At 45.7% G+C, this 15,743-nt stretch overlaps 1 protein-coding gene across 1 annotated transcript in view; it reads left to right on the top strand.

The window, feature by feature from the left end:
- The window catches only part of LOC116986068 (regulating synaptic membrane exocytosis protein 4-like), a 55,144-nt gene extending 41,550 nt beyond the window's left edge, over nucleotides 1-13,594 (top strand). Inside the window, exons 5-8 of the mRNA XM_033041249.1 lie at nucleotides 2,357-2,469; nucleotides 5,998-6,099; nucleotides 6,762-6,901; nucleotides 10,186-13,594. Coding sequence (XP_032897140.1) covers nucleotides 2,357-2,469; nucleotides 5,998-6,099; nucleotides 6,762-6,901; nucleotides 10,186-10,404 — 574 coding nt within the window. The 3' untranslated portion in view covers nucleotides 10,405-13,594. The remainder of the gene's footprint in view (nucleotides 1-2,356; nucleotides 2,470-5,997; nucleotides 6,100-6,761; nucleotides 6,902-10,185) is intronic.
- The last annotated feature ends 2,149 nt before the right edge of the window (nucleotides 13,595-15,743 follow it).

Raw genomic sequence — 15,743 nt, 5'->3', positions numbered from 1 at the left:
CTTGAGGGTGCACTGAAGGATCTGTTTTTGTGTTGTAAAACTCTGAGAAAAGTGAATATAAATCATTAAACAATATAGGTTCAGGTAGTGCTATTTTTGTACACTAAAAGATGCCGGTACGCAGCATTAATAAACATACGTGTCACGTTGCGGAAACACTGAATAATGACATCTAACTTTCTAAAGGTACAGTCGCGTACAGACACAAAAAGAACTGTGTGTTTGGGCTGCAGAAGAAATTTGCATTGTTCCCATGGTTGAGGCTTAATATGTATAGGATGGAGAATATTAAAAGAGGAAACAGAGGCACTCAAAATAATGACAGGTCCTGGCAGAGAGAAACTATTCCTGTTGGCGGGAGATTGAGGGCCAGGGGTGCAGGAGACAAGGTGTTGGGAACGCAAGGGAACGCTCTGCAAGGCAAGGAGTGGTTGCCATTTGGAATGCATTGTTTGCCAAGGTAGTGACTGGTTTACTCATGGCTTTGAGAAGGAAATTGGATTAGCAGTCGGAAAACGATGCATTACAAGCACCCTGGTAACGATTGGGGATGGGGTATTTATTTACAGAGACCTAAGAAGGGCCATATATTTTTATCAATTCATTTTTCATGATATGTTTGTCACTGATGAGAGGCAATAGTTACTGTTTAGCTTAGTGTATTGTCACGTGTACCGAGGTACAGTGAGAAGCCTTTTTTCTTGCATGCTAGTGTTTTCATCCACTGGTAAAGGTGGTCCCTCTGTGCTGTTGGGGCAGGAAGTTCCAGGACTAAGATCCAGTGACTATGAAGGACCAGCTATATATTTCTAAGTGTGATGTGGAGGGGAACTTGCAGGCGGTGGTAGTCCCATGCATTTCAAAACCCCCACCCCTCCACTCCTCCACCCATGTTTCTCACGTTACTCCTCCACATGTACATTTTCCCCACCACCCAGATCACCTTTCCCTTCCTCCCTCTCTCATCTCCTACCCAACCCATCCCCGAGTTCCTCATTTTACTTTTATCCCTCTTATCCTTTTATTAAAATATCCCTTGTGAGAGTACCTGCCTCGACTACCTTCTTTGGCAGCTCGTTGTTTAAGAAGGAACTGCAGATGCGGGAAAATCGATGGTACACAAAATAGCTGGAGAAACTCAGCGGGTGCAGCAGCATCTCTGGAGCGAAGGAAATAGGCAACGTTTCGGGCCGAAACATTGCCTATTTCCTTCGCTCCATAGATGCTGCTGCACCCGCTGAGTTTCTCCAGCTTTTTTGTGTACCTTCTTTGGCAGCTCGTTCCATATGCCCACCACCCTTTGTGTGGAAAAAGTAGCCCTTCAGGTTGCTTGCTTCTCTCACCTTAAATCAACTTCCTCTGCTTCTTGATTCCCCCACCCTGGGTAAAAGACTGTGCATCCTCCCTATCAATTCCCCACATGGTTTTGTACACCTCTTTAAAATCACCCCTCATCCTCCTGCACTGATGCTTTGTACATTGTGGGTCTGAGCCATAAAACATGGAAATCTATTTATCTTTCATGTAAGCATCTTGTCGAACTGAGTCCTTTGAGTTTTACTTTCCTAATAGTGGAAGATCTGTGTTTAGTTTAGTTAAGAGATGCAACGTGGAAACAGCCCTTCAGCCCACTGTCCACCCTAACCAACGATCACCGGTACACTAGTTCTATCCTACACACGATGGACAATTTACAGAAGCCAATTAACCTACGAACCTGCACGTCTTTGGAATGTGGAAGGAAACCGGAGCACCTGGAGAAAACCAACCCTGTGCAAACTCCGTACAGACAGCACCCGAACTCAGGATTGAACCCGGGTCTCTGGCACTGTAAGGTAGCAACTCTACCACTGTGCCAATGTGCTGCCACCACCCCCCCCCCCGACCTTAGAAATGACTCGTGGAATAGAGCAGCAGTCAGAAATAACAAGAGGGTTTAAGTTGTTTGAGCAGTAGATTGCTAACCAGTACAAAACAACTGAATCTGCTGCAAGTGCGGGATATATATTGGTTGATGTATTATTTTGAGAAATGGAATTGCCAATTGTTAGAGGGATATGGGTCAAATGCAGGAAAATGGTTCCAACTCAGGTAGTCAACGTGGTAAGTATGGATGAGTTGGGCTGAAGGGTCTGTTTCCGTGGTGTATAACACAGCGACTCTTTAGCTCCCTCGACTTCCCATCACTTTGTACTGACATTTCCATAAGACCATAAGGCATAGGAGCAGAATTAGGCCATTTGGCCCATCATATTCCGTACAGACAACACCCGTAGTAAGGCAGCAACTCTACTGCTGTGCCACTGTGCCACCCCAAATGATACCAGTGAATACTCTTCCATTCTTTTCCCGGCAGCTTAAACTACAGCGGTGTCTGCCTAGCATCGGATGGACAGTTCCGAGAGTTCCTGGATGGAATGGGACCGGCACAGTTTGTGGGGCGACAGACGCTGGCAACACCGTCGATGGGTAAGTCACGGGCATTGTCCTTGCACCTACACTGACCCCCAGCTGATGTTTATGGCTAGGAGGGGGTGGAGGTGCATTTCCCAAGCTAGGGGTGTTCACAACTAGAGGTGTATGTTTAAGGGAGGAGATTTGAAAGGAATCAGAGGGGCAAATCTTTCACAAAGAGCAAAAGAAGACACAAGGTGCTGGAGTAACTCAGGGGGTCAGGCAGCAGCTCTGGTGAACATGGATAAGTAACGTTTCAGGTCAGGACCCCTGTACACAAAGAGCAGTTGGTTACAACAGTCAGAACCTTTTCCCCAGGGCGGAATTATCAAATACTAGAGGGCATTGCTTTCTGGTGAGAGGGATAAAGTTTAAAGGGAATGTGCAGGGCAGGTTTTTTTCCACAGAGGCTGGTGAGTGCCTGAAACACGCTGCTGGGGGTAGTGGCGGAGGCAGATACAATGGTGGCGTTTAAAAGTGTTTTGGAGAGGCACATAGGTCATGTGCAAGGAGATAAGGGTTGGTCATGGCATTATATATGGAACAGACATCGTGGGCTGAAGGGCCTGCCCTGTACTGTATTGATCTGTGTTCTACGTTCTAATGAGCTACCAGAAGAGGTGGTGGAATCGGGGACAGTAACAACATTGAAGAGGCATCTTTGCAAGTACTTGCATGAGCATGGCACAGAGGGAGACGGGATTCAGGCAAGTGGGATAGTATGGATAGACATAATGGCCAGTGTATTTCTGATCGCAGAACATAGGCTGTGACTTAATTGCTGCAGCATCGGTCTTTGTGGGATTTCACTTCGCACTGTCTGACCATTGATGTTGTTGCCTCATACTCTGTGACCATTCATAGCACATAGACCAGTACAGCCCACAATGTCCGTGCCGAACATGAGGCCGAGACCAACTCTTATCTGTGCACATGTAATCCACATCCCCCCATTTCCTGCGTATCCCTGTGTTGATCCCAAAGCCTCTTCATTTTGAGACGATTCTTTAATCCCCACAGAAGGAGACTACTTCTGCAAAGTACTGTTTTTGGCCAGCGTTATGTTGGCAAGGCAGTTGATAAGTTGGGAATTGGAGCCAAAATCTGCTTGAAATGGAGATGCGACAGAATGTGTGAGATGCAGGAAACATTTATTGTCGTGTACATCACGGGGAATGTGCAAATTGCAGAGAACACAATGTCTGCAAGTATTATAGAGAAACATAGTCACCATGGGTATTGGATAGAAAACAGCCTGCAGGTTAAATTAGAGGCTAGCAGTCACACAGACCAAAAGAGACAAGAGTATTTCATTGTCACATGTCCCGAAACGGAACAATGGCATTCTTACTTACAATAGATAAGTAAATATAGTACTCAGTGTGATAAACACCATAATAAACAGCAGGTAAAAGTTAAATATATAAAAAACAACCAACAATATAGTGCAAAGACAATGCCCCGAGTCCCTTGTGCAATCAAGGTAGTTTGTAGTTCAGAGTTTAATTGAAGTTGGTAGTGTACAATAGTTGTTTGTAGGGAAGAAGGTACTTGTGAACCTGGACATTACAGTTTTCAGGCTCCTATACTTTCTTCCTGATGCAGGAGTGTAATGAGAGCGTGGCCAGGGTAGTGTGGGTCTCTGATGATGCTGGCTGCCTTATTGAGACGGTGACTCTTGTAGATCCCTTCGATGATGGGGAGTTCAGTACCCGTGATGGTCATTCCTCTGTGTGTATATGTTACACAGACCATCAATGGACATGTATTGCACGGACTGTCAGTGCGTTTGCACGTTACACAGACCATCAATGGACATGTATTGCACGGACTGTCAGTGCGTTTGCACGTTACACAGACCATCAATGGACATGTATTGCACGGACTGTCAGTGCGTTTGCACGTTACACAGACTGTCAGTATTGTCTTTCCACTCTATGGTTAGCACACAACAAAATATTTTCACTGTACCTCTGTACACGTGACAATAAACTAAACTCAAACTCCCGGGTTTGATCCTGACCTCAGGTGCCGTCTGTGTGGAGTTTGCACGCACTCCACACGTGAATTTCCTCCAGGTGCTCCGGTTTCCTCCCACATCCCAAAGACGTGCGGGTTTGTAGGTTAATTGGCTTCTGTAAATTGCCCCTAGTGTGTAGGGGATGAATGAGAAACTGGGATACCGTAGAACTGGTGTGAACGGGTGATTGACAGTCGGCACGGACTCAGTGGGACAAAAGGCATGTTTCCATGCTGTATTTCTAAATTAAATCGTGACCATTACTGCGAATGTCGATGCTGGAATGTAGACCTTACATTGTTTTAGATTTCTGTCAGGTCTGTTGTTCTAAAGTATTCAAGCCAAGAGTCCTGCCACCACCTCATTGCTAGATCACCACTTGATTTCTACTTGATCATTTACCTGATTATCTGTGAGTTGTCCTGTGTCTGTCATCCAGCTACAGTTCCATGTTCTACCACACAGTGTCAGTGTAAGACCAGGTCTTGACAAAGCCATTTGTCAATGCCGTTGAATCAAAAGGAAATTTCACAGCAGCAAGCAGCTCCGGTTTGTAGTGTTAGAACAGAGAATGATACAGGAACAGGCCCTTCGACCCATCACATCTGTACCGACCGTGGTGCCAATCGAACTACTCATGGTCATCTGCCTGCATATGGTCGGCGTCCTTTCACTCCCTACCTGTTTATGCGTCGGCCTAAAAGCCTCTTCAACATCACCAACATGTCTGCTTCCACCACCTATTCCGGCAATGTGTTGCAGGCACCTGTTATGTAAAAAGAAACTAATCTTACGGGCGGCACAGTGGCGCAGCTGGTAGAGTTGCTGTCTCACAGTGCCAGAGACCCGAGTTCGATCTCAACCTTGGCTGCTGTCTGTGTCTGTGTGTGTGTCTGTGTCTGTGTCTGTGTCTGTGTGTGTGTGTGTGTGTCTGTGTCTGTGTCTGTGTGTGTGTGTGTGTGTGTGTGTGTCTGTGTGTGTGTGTGTGTCTGTGTGTGTGTGTGTGTGTGTGTGTGTGTGTGTGTGTGTGTGTGTGTGTGTGTGTGTGTGTGTGTGTGTGTGTGTGTGTGTGTGTGTGGAGTTTGCACGTTTTCGCTGTGCCTTTATGGGTTTCCTTCAGGTGCTCCCACATCCTAATGACATGCGGGTTTGTTGGTTAATTGCCCCTAGTGGGTAGGGAGTGGATGAGAAAGTGGGATAACATAGAACAAGTGACAAAGGGTGATCGATGGTCGGCGTGGTCTTGGTGGGCCGAAGGGCCTGTTTCCATGCTGTATCGTTCAATCAAACCACATTCTCACTCTTTGGCAACCTACTGCACATGAACCCGTCTAAAGAAGGGCCCTGACCCGAAACGCCACCTATCCGTGTACTCCAGAGATGCTGCCTGACCTCGTGAGTGACTCCAGCTCTTAGTGTCTTTTTTTTAAACTTGCACGTGGGTGTTATCCAGTTCCCAAATGTCACTTACTTTTGGATGTGTGGGCCACTGTGGTAATCTTTCTGCTCCCTCTCTCTGACAGGTGACGTGGAGATGGGGATTTTGGAGCGGGATGGGCAGCTGGAGGTGGAGGTGATTCAGGCCCGCGGACTCACGCCAAAACCAGGCACCAAGGCTCTGCCAGGTACGGCTGTGCTCCCCACGATTGCCATGGTTCCCAGCCAAACGGTTCACCCCTCGGCTCTCCCACTCACCCTTGGACAGTCCTCTCTGCCCACTCGCAATCTGTCTGGTTTGGTTTAGTTTAGTTTGGTTTAGTTTAGTTTTGGGGCGGCACAGTGATTTACTGCCTTACAGCGACAGAGACCCGGGTGTGACCCTGACTACGGGTGCTGCCTGTACAGATTTTGTCCATTCTCCCTGTTACTGCATGGGTTTTCTTCGGGTGCTCTGGTTTTCCCACATATCCCAAAGACGCGTGGGTTTGTAGGTTAATTGGCTTCAGTAAAATTGTGAATTGGATCCACTGTGTTGGATAGTGCTAGTGTACGAGGTGATCACTGGTTGGCAGTACAGTTACAGCAGACAGCCCCCCAAGGTCTGGTCACCAGAGGTCAGACTGCGCCAATGGGGAGGGGGGACTTCCTTCTCGATGGGGTGGTGGGTGCCCATTGGAAGGTCTCTGCCAAGTCATGTTGAGCTTCTGTGAATCTCCACATCTCAGCCAGTCCCACCAATCGCCCCTGGAGCCTCATTCCTCTCCTCGATGGTCTCTGCTCCCTTCCCTCTCTGGGTGCCGATGGTCTGAGCTGGTTGTCCCACCTGCTCCTCTCCTCCTTCTTCCAGCTGCTTATATTAAACTTTACCTTCTGGAGAACGGGACTTGCATCGCAAAGAAGAAAACCAAGAGTGCACACAAGTCTCTGGACCCCTTGTACCATCAGGCCCTGGTCTTCAACGAGAGCCCACAGGGCAAGATCTTGCAGGTCAGTGCAGAGGGTCTTCAGAGGCTGTGTAGAAGCGGGGATGGAGAGGGAGCTGCCTCCACACACACGGGCACTGCTCCCCACGTCAGGCTTAGCAGGGGGCACAGTTGATGTGCCTCCATTCTCAACCCTATATATTAAACTTTAGTCTCCCCGTAACCTTTGACACCCGTACTAATCAAGTAGTTGTCAGTCTTGGCTTTGAAAATACACAAAGACATGGCCTCCATCGCCCTCGTGTGGCAATGAATTCCACACATTCACCCCAACCCCCCCCCCCCCCCCCTCTGGCTAAAGAAATTCCTCCTCATCTCCTTTCTAAAGGTACATCCTTTAATTCTGAGGCCGTGCCATTCAGTCCTAGACTCTCCCACTAGTGGAACCATCCTCTCCACATCCACTCTATCCAGGCCTTTTCCTTTTCGGTAAGTTTCATTGAGGTCCTCCCGCATCCGTCTCAACTCCAGCGAGTACAGGCCCAGTGCCGTCAAATGCTCATCATAAGTTAACCCAATCATCCCTGGGATCATTCCCGTAAACCTCCTCAGGACCCTCTCCAGCTCCAGCACATCCTTCCTCAAATATGGGGCCCAAAACTGCTCACAATACTGCCAATGCGCCTGAACAGTGACCTCAGCATTATATCCATGTTTTTCTATTCTAGTCCTCTAAAAATAAATGCTAACATTGCATTTACCTTCCTTACTACCGATTCAACCTGCCAGTTAGCCTTTTGGGAATCCTGCACCAGCACTCCCAATTCCCTTTGCACCTCCGATATGTGAATCCTCTCACCTTTAGGAAAATAGTCTGTGCCTTTATTCTTACTACCAAAGTTCTTTGTTTCTACTCAGTTTGCCAGTTTGCAAAAAAGCATAACTCCAGATTCGTCCCAGCTGTTTTCAAGCAACTGAACCATCCTATCACCAACTAGAGAACAGTCCTGACCTTCCAACTGCCACATTGGAGCACTTTGGACAATCTTTAATCAAACTTTGCTGGACTTTATCTTGCACTAAACATTATTCCCTTTATCCTGTATCTGTACACTGTGGACGACTTGATTGTAATCATGTATAGAGTCATACAGCGTGGAAACAGGCCATTTGGCCCAACTTGCCCACACGGCCCAACAAGCCCCATCTACACTAGTCCCAACTGCCTGTGTTTAGCCCATATCCCTCTAAACCTGTCCTATCCATGTACCTGTCCAAATGTTTCTTAAATGTTGCGATAGCACCGGCCTGAACCACCTCCTCTGGCAGCTTGTTCCATACACTCACCACCCTTTGTGCAAAGAAGTTACCCCTCAGGTTCCTTCCTTAATTCTTTCCCCTCCTCACCTTAAACCTATTTCCTCTAGTTCTTGATTCCCCTCCTTTGGGCACAAGACTCTGTGCATGTAATTTTTTCGTTGACTGGATAGCATGAAACATACCAGCTTTTCACTGTGCCTTGGTGCGCAAGACACGAGTTTGAATTGAGTCAATGTTTGAGTTTGAGTTTAATTTATTGTCACGTGTACTGACATACGGTGAAAAGCTTTAGTTGTGTGCTAATCAGTCAGTGGAAAAATAACACATGGTTACAATCGAGCCACCCACATTGTACATATACGTGATAAAGGGAATAACTTGAATAACATTTAGTGCAAGATAAAGTCCAATAAAGTAAGAAATGTTGCTGTCGGAGTAAAGATTTAAAAAAAAAGGAGTGATTATGATACGTGATTGCAGATCTATGTCTGACTAGCACTCAAAGAGTTGCCTGGTTTGAGGATTCAAGGACTGGGATCAATGAATGGAGAAAGCACATGCTGAAGAGCACAAATAACTTTACTAAAGCAAATACAAGTAAAATACAGAAAAACTATCAATATAGTAGCAATATAAAAGAACAGGTTTCACTCCCCTCTGCATATTAGAGTCTCCTGTCTCAGCATCAGTATTTACTTTAATGTCATTTTAACTGAGTACTTACATACACAGAAGAAACAAAAAATTGTTTCTCAATCAGTTCCCGTCAGTGCAGTTAATAAAAACAGAATAAATACATAGAGCTTTAAAATTAAAATTAACATATCTAAAATAAGCCTAAAAATTGAAATAAAATTAGACATTGAGACCGAACAGTGGCTTTGCTTTGACTGGCACCGGCACACACCAGGGTCCAGTTTTTTCCTCTTTCTCTCCCCTTCATGGTCAATAAATGCACTTACATAATAACTTTTATCTCTGAGAACAACGGGTGACTAATGGGCCTGTCCGTCTTGGGCGACTTTTTAGCCGACTGCAGAAGACTATGCATTCGCCACGTGGTCGCCACATGGTTGCCGGGGAGTCGCCTTCATGGCCGTGAGGAGTTCCCACATTCTGGGAACTAGCCGTGACCTCATTATAGTCGCCGCGAATTTTTCAACATGTTGAAAAATGAGAGACAACTTGAATGAAACCACCATGGAGAGTAGCGAGAATTCTCGTGCCGTAGGTGGGTCGCCAGGAGGTCGATGGTTCTCGTAGGTTCTCGTAGGTCATAGCCGCTGCTGACCGGTGAATTTCATTGACTCATTGGGAAAAAAAAACGTAAGCAGTAGTTTTCAGAACCAAGGATAACCGACCGGTAATGTTAAATATCCGCCGAGCTTCACAGCTGTGTATCTCTGGCTTCTTAAAGTTGTCTCCACTCCTTCTCCCTCCTTCTCCCCCCCCCCCCCCTTCTTTTAAAGGACTCACTGTGCTTTAGCCACCTTAATTACAGCGCCAACCTTCCTGTTCATCGTGGTGTGTGTCTGTATCACCTTGGCTTAGCACTGTGGGAATTTCACTCAGACAGCGCTCCCCCACTTGCCCTGTCCCCCACTTGCCTGCATAACGGGCTGGTGAAGGAAGCGATGTGTGTGTGTTCCACTCTGACAGTCGCCGTTCCAGTTGCCGGTTTTTCAGGCGACTGCCGGCAACTTGACTGAAAAATTGCCTAAGTGGGACAGGCCCATTACTGTCAAACTCGCTATCCTCCTTGGTACCACATTGCTGTGAGTTATGTGTCTGAGCTTGTCTCGGATGTCTCTTGGAAGGAAATCTTAGTGACCTTGTATTTGGCCTCATGATTTACTGGTCACTTTGAGTTAGCCAAAGCATTCTTCAAAAACATCTACTTGTTTTCCTAAGCAGGGTTTGAAATGTGGTGCTGCTAACTCCATTTTAACTGACATAGTCTGTTGAACCCTTACATTGCAGGTGCCATGTTGGAAACTAAACTAAACTTCTCTCTTTCTTGCCCGGAAGGTGATTGTCTGGGGTAACTACGGCAGGATGGATCGCAAGTGTTTCATGGGGGTGGCTCAGGTGCTGCTGGAAGAGCTGGACCTGTCGAGCTCGGCCGTTGGATGGTACAAGCTGTTCCCGACCTGCTCCATGGTGGAGCCGCCCTTGGCCCCGTTGCTCCGTAACGCCTCCCAGCTCTCGCTGGAGAGCACCGTCGGACCCTGCTGCGACCGCTCCTAACCACGGTGGGTTCCTTGCCAGCCTTTCGTTTCCTGCCATGCCAGAAGGCAGTCAGGGCTCCTCATGGGCAGAGGGCTCGTTGCTGCCGCAGAGTGCATGCTTGACTTGGTCCACTTCCCCGGAGCCCCTTTTGGTCAAAGGGTGACCCTGAGCCCGGCAATGGCGGCACGGTGGGGGATGAGGTGAATGATGATCGGCGCCTGGCACCGTGCCCGCAAGGACCAGCTGTAGTTGCATTCCTCTGCTCCACGTTCACCTCCAATCACGGTCCGTTTGTTTTTTGCCCAACTTGCGGCATCTCATCGTCTCCTCCGCACACCAAGTGTGGACTCCATCAACCTTCCACCCTCAGATGACATCCGTAGAGCAGGTACCATCGTTCCATCAACAAGTGTACCTTCAGCCACCCACTGTCATTGGAAGAGTCCACTTCATTGGAAAGCGTTTTGAGTAAAGTGTTTTGATCGCCTGTGTCGGAGACCAGGTGGCGTCCAGAGTCTAGAGTTGAATGTCAACCCTGTTCACCAGAACATGCCTGAAATCTTGCCGTGTCAGTATTTACTTGGGTAAACAATAATTAGCATCTTCGCTCCTGGAATGATATTCCAGAGAGCTGGAAAAAACACAAAGGTATCCATAGGTGTTTTGTCATCGATGTTCCATCGGTCAACATTTTTAGTTATCTCAGCACCTAATTCCACCGAGGACACTTGACACTTTGATATCATTAGAGTTTACATAAATAAGTAAATAAGATGTAGTTTTCAGTGTTAGTTTAACCTATATCATAACTTAATGCACTGGTATAAAAAAACAAAACAGAATGGCATTTTTTTGGCAATAATATGTCTTGAGAAACAGGAAGAGTGCCGCATTGCCAGAGAGAGTGGTCTCAGGGATGGTGACTGGTTTCACATCCGGGAGTTTATTGAAGACAGAGAGTGGAAAGAAACAAGTGGAGGGACTTTGTACAATATTGAAGTAGCACAAAGATGTGTACTAAAAAAATCTACAAAAAAAAAAGAAATTGAAATTCTCCTTAATTACAGCAATTTGAAAGTTTTCAGCATTCTCTGTATATTGAGAGAGTATGCAGTAGTTTATAGTTTGTAGCATGCAAGGGCAGTGACAGTAGATTAAGGCTATTGGGTACAGCATAGACCGAGTGTTTAGAACTGTGCCAATCTTATCCTTGTCTGCTGAGAATGCAGATGAGGTACAATGTTGGCTGTTCAGGATGGGAGGAAAAGCTTGAATCTAATTGATGAGGAAGTCTCATTAAAATCTCCATTTGTGTTCCAAGTTAAATTTTGCTTTGAAATCTTCAGAAGGGACTTTGAAACGAAGGCCCTATCCAACCTCAATCTTCAAAGTTTCCATTTAAATCGGGCTATTCTTAAGAGTTTGCATTGCATTTATTTGCTACATATCTGATTCTAAAATTAGTTAAATAAACACATGCTTTGGATCAATTTATGTATCTGGCTTCAAATAAGCCTTCAAATAAAATAATTATCCACAATTCCATATAAAATCTAAATTTATTTGGAGTAGTTATGACAGATGAATTTATCAACTACACTAAATCCTTTAAACAACAAATATCATAGGCTATTTCTTCCAAGCCAATATTTCTATATCAAGAACAGTTCTGTTTCACAGGAGCTTAGTTGAGTAGTTGCAATGCCTATTATTAATTAATATTACCATATTGTTCTTAAATAAATTTCAGATTATTCTAGTATTTGCGCTCAAAATTATTTCCCAGTAACTTAGAGAGGGAAGTGTTATTGTTTGAGGAAGTACTGGAAAGTAAGACTAAGAGTTTCGGGATCACTTCACTAAGTTTTTATATGTTACTGTCACAATAGATATAAATAAGTTAGATTAACTTGGCAAAGAGTTAGCCGTGTGCATGCTTGGGTGCGTGTTAGCCTTGTAGTGAATTTAAACAAAGCACATTTCTTAAATTTCAGACACTTGTAGGTGTTTCAATGGCATAGCGGGTGGTAGATACCAAATATGCCTCACATGTAGCAATAGAGGAGGAACAGGTCACATTCAGTGTGGTAGGAAAAATATTCTCAATAAATGTTGAAAATGTGAGAAATGTTATTTAAAACGTAGGCATACTCTGCAGTTAATAAAACCTGGGTTCAGAATTACTACAAAACCACAAGCAGTTTTGTTTATAAAAACGGAGACAATGTTATAAAAGGGGGTGATATAAAATTCATTAAGAGCAATATTGTTTTCTTAGTTTTGTTCCTGATTTGTAAAGACTGCTGGTGGTTTTATATAGAAAATATCATAATAATTTTGAACCCTCAATTTTTAGTTTTGAATGTTTGGAACTATTAGTCGTAGCGTGCAGAGAGTTTTCTGGATGGAGTTTGAGTTGTTTGACTGGGATCAGTGGTGAAATATACAGTTGACCTGGGCCACATTCCGTCACTAAAACCATTTCCAACATAACGTGCATTGGGATGTCTTCAGCATCCAGCATTCCATTCTATTCAACCTGGAAGCAAAGTCTGCTTGGGCAGATGGAAGGCAGTCACCATTTAGTGCCACTGAGTCACCCTAGTGTGACGCGACATCTAGTTGCAGTTGAAGGGCGGAGGCCCAGGCGGGAAACATCACGAGTATAATATCCTGCTGGATTGCTTCACACCTGGACTGCTATTCTTCCATTTAAATTTCACTTCATTTGGTGTCTAAATACACTCCCATTGTTCACCAGCACCATATCTCTCCCCACATGTCCCTGTGAACGTTGTCCCATTCTGGTCTACTCCATCTCTCTAATTTCGCATCCCAAGTCAGTTGCCCTTTTTTCCAGAGTGCTTGGGTTCCTTCAGCAACTCTCCTCCGGGCTTTGTTTCCTCCCGTACCCCCAGGCTCTACACCGGGGTAAGGCTTTCACTCTGTGTCGCTGCTTTCTCCCTCTTTGCTTCTTTAAGAGGATGGATAGAGGCCATTTGGCCATTCAGTCTATTCTATCCCTGCACAAGATCAATCTTTACCCCCCTACCCTCCCTCCCCGTCCTCTCCCCATTGTTCTGTAGTTAGTTCCATCATGAGAATGGTAGACCACTTCCTTTACCTTTCAACAAGATCATGTCATGAGATCATAAGATCATGAGATTCGTCCCAGAATTGCCCCAGTGAATCTCCCCTGCACTGTTTCCACTGAAAACATTTATGTTCATAATTACAGAGACCAAATTAAACACATTACTCCAGAAGTGATCCCATTTGCCCCAGTAAAGTTGCAACTAAAACTCCCTGGTTATACACTGCACACTCCTTGCAATAAAGGCCAACATTGCATCTGCCGTTGTAGCTGTACCTATAAGCAGCCTGTGCTTCATGCAGTGACACCCTATGTACCACAACATGGTGTGGTCCCACTCCATTTAAATTATTTTTCCTTGTTCATTCTTCCATCTGGAGTTTATATTTTTGCACTTTGCATTTTTTCACTTTGTACACTCGCTAAATCTGCCATCATGGGAACATCTTGTCCACACAACTTGCTAAACACACTGACCTAAGGACACAAAATGCTGGAGTAACTCAGCGGCTCTTGCAGCATCTCTGGAGAACAAGGAAAGGTGATGTTTCAGGTCGAGACCCTTCCTCAGACCGTCAGACTGAGGAAGGGTCTCGACCTGAAACGTCACCTATCCATGTTCTCATGCTGCCTGACCTGCTGAGTTACTCTAGCACTTTGTAACCTTTTGTGTATTAACCAGCATCTGCAGTTCCATGTTTCTACACTGCTAAACCATCTATATTTGAACCTTCTTCAAATCTGCTTTCACTTGGTCCCTTCATCTATGTCATTGTAACAGAATATGTGGGCTGACGGGCCTGTTTCCATGCTGTGTGTCTAAGCTAAACTAAACAACATCAGATGTGTCCTGTCTACACCGGTTTGATGCCCTCTGAGTATAGCTCACCTTTCTAGGACTTCCTCTGCAATGAAAGGCGTTCCCATTATTCGACATCCCCCAGCCGTCCTGCCTCAGGCAATTTTACCCCCACCTGGAGCTACGATATCAAAACATCTTGCTTTACAAATTCCCCAAAGGATCTTTCAGCTCCAGTCAAGCAGGCTTCCAGCTGCTCTCTGTTAAAGCTGAGAAATCATTCCGATTTGTTGGGGTTTTGGAGTCTTGTCCATCTTGGATTCCCCCCGAGAAATGATGATGGAAAGCCCAGGAGCATGGAGAGAGACGGGGGCATGTCTGGCAGGAAGGTCCTCCATCTCTGCAGCGCATTAATGGATGTAGCAACTGGGGTATGCTATACCCATTTTAGGGAGAAGTTGGTGTAGAACTTGTGAGTCAGATGAAGGGGATAGTGAGGGTGGTGGAATCAAAGGGCAGAGAGAGAGAGGGGTGAATTATATTTGGTGAAAGAAAGGATAGACAAGTGGTAAAGTATCTCTGATGCTTGCGTCAGCAGGTCACATGGGTTTGGCCTCAAACTTTCAGCTTCTTCATAAAAGGTCTTGCTCGCCATTTGAAATTTGGGCTGATGACGAGTGCTGTCAGAGACACACGTTCAATCCTGACCACGTGGCGCTGTCTGTATTGGATTTGCATGTTCTCCCTGTGACCACGTGGGTTTTCTCCAGGTGCTCCGGTTTCCTCCCGTACTCCAAAGACGTGCAGGGTTGTAGAATAATTGGCTTCTGTAAATTACCCCTAGTGTATAGGATAAAACTAGTGTAAGGGTGATTAGTGGTCGGCACGGACCCGATGGGTCAAAGGGCCTATTTCCACGCTGTATCTCTAAACTAAAGTAAATGTGGGGCGGAGGTTGGGGTTTCTCAGTCGTGTGATTGCTGGCCTCAAAGCACAGTGTGAGACCAAAGTCAGGTGTAGGCCAGACAAGATAGTGACTGCAAGTCGTCTTAACTACGGATAATAATTGACCCAGTTGACTACCAGTTGTGGGATTTTAAATAGACTTTCACGAACCAGCACAGCTGTTATTGCATTTACTTCTACAACCAATGAAGATTTGTACCCTCCAGCTTCACACTTCATGCCTCTTCTCGCCTGATCTCCTTAGTCTTTTCATCGCTGGCTTTGTCCAACCAATCAACCTCCCCCCCCCTCCCCCTCACCTGTATCCACCTATCACTTGCCAGGCTTTGTCCCACCCTTACCTCTCTTCCAGCTTTCTCCCTCATACCACAATTAGCCTGAAGAAGGGTCCCCACCTGAAATGTTGCCTATCCATAATCTCCAGGGATGCTGCTCGAACCGCTGAGTTACTCCAGCACTTTGCGTCCTTTTTCGTAAACCAGCATCTTCAGTAACCCT

Source organism: Amblyraja radiata, chromosome 23 (genome assembly GCF_010909765.2).
Source record: "Amblyraja radiata isolate CabotCenter1 chromosome 23, sAmbRad1.1.pri, whole genome shotgun sequence".
Taxonomy (NCBI): Eukaryota; Metazoa; Chordata; class Chondrichthyes; order Rajiformes; family Rajidae; genus Amblyraja; species Amblyraja radiata.
The sequence above is the reverse complement of the archived record's forward strand: the minus strand, read 5'-3'. Positions and strand labels throughout refer to the sequence as shown.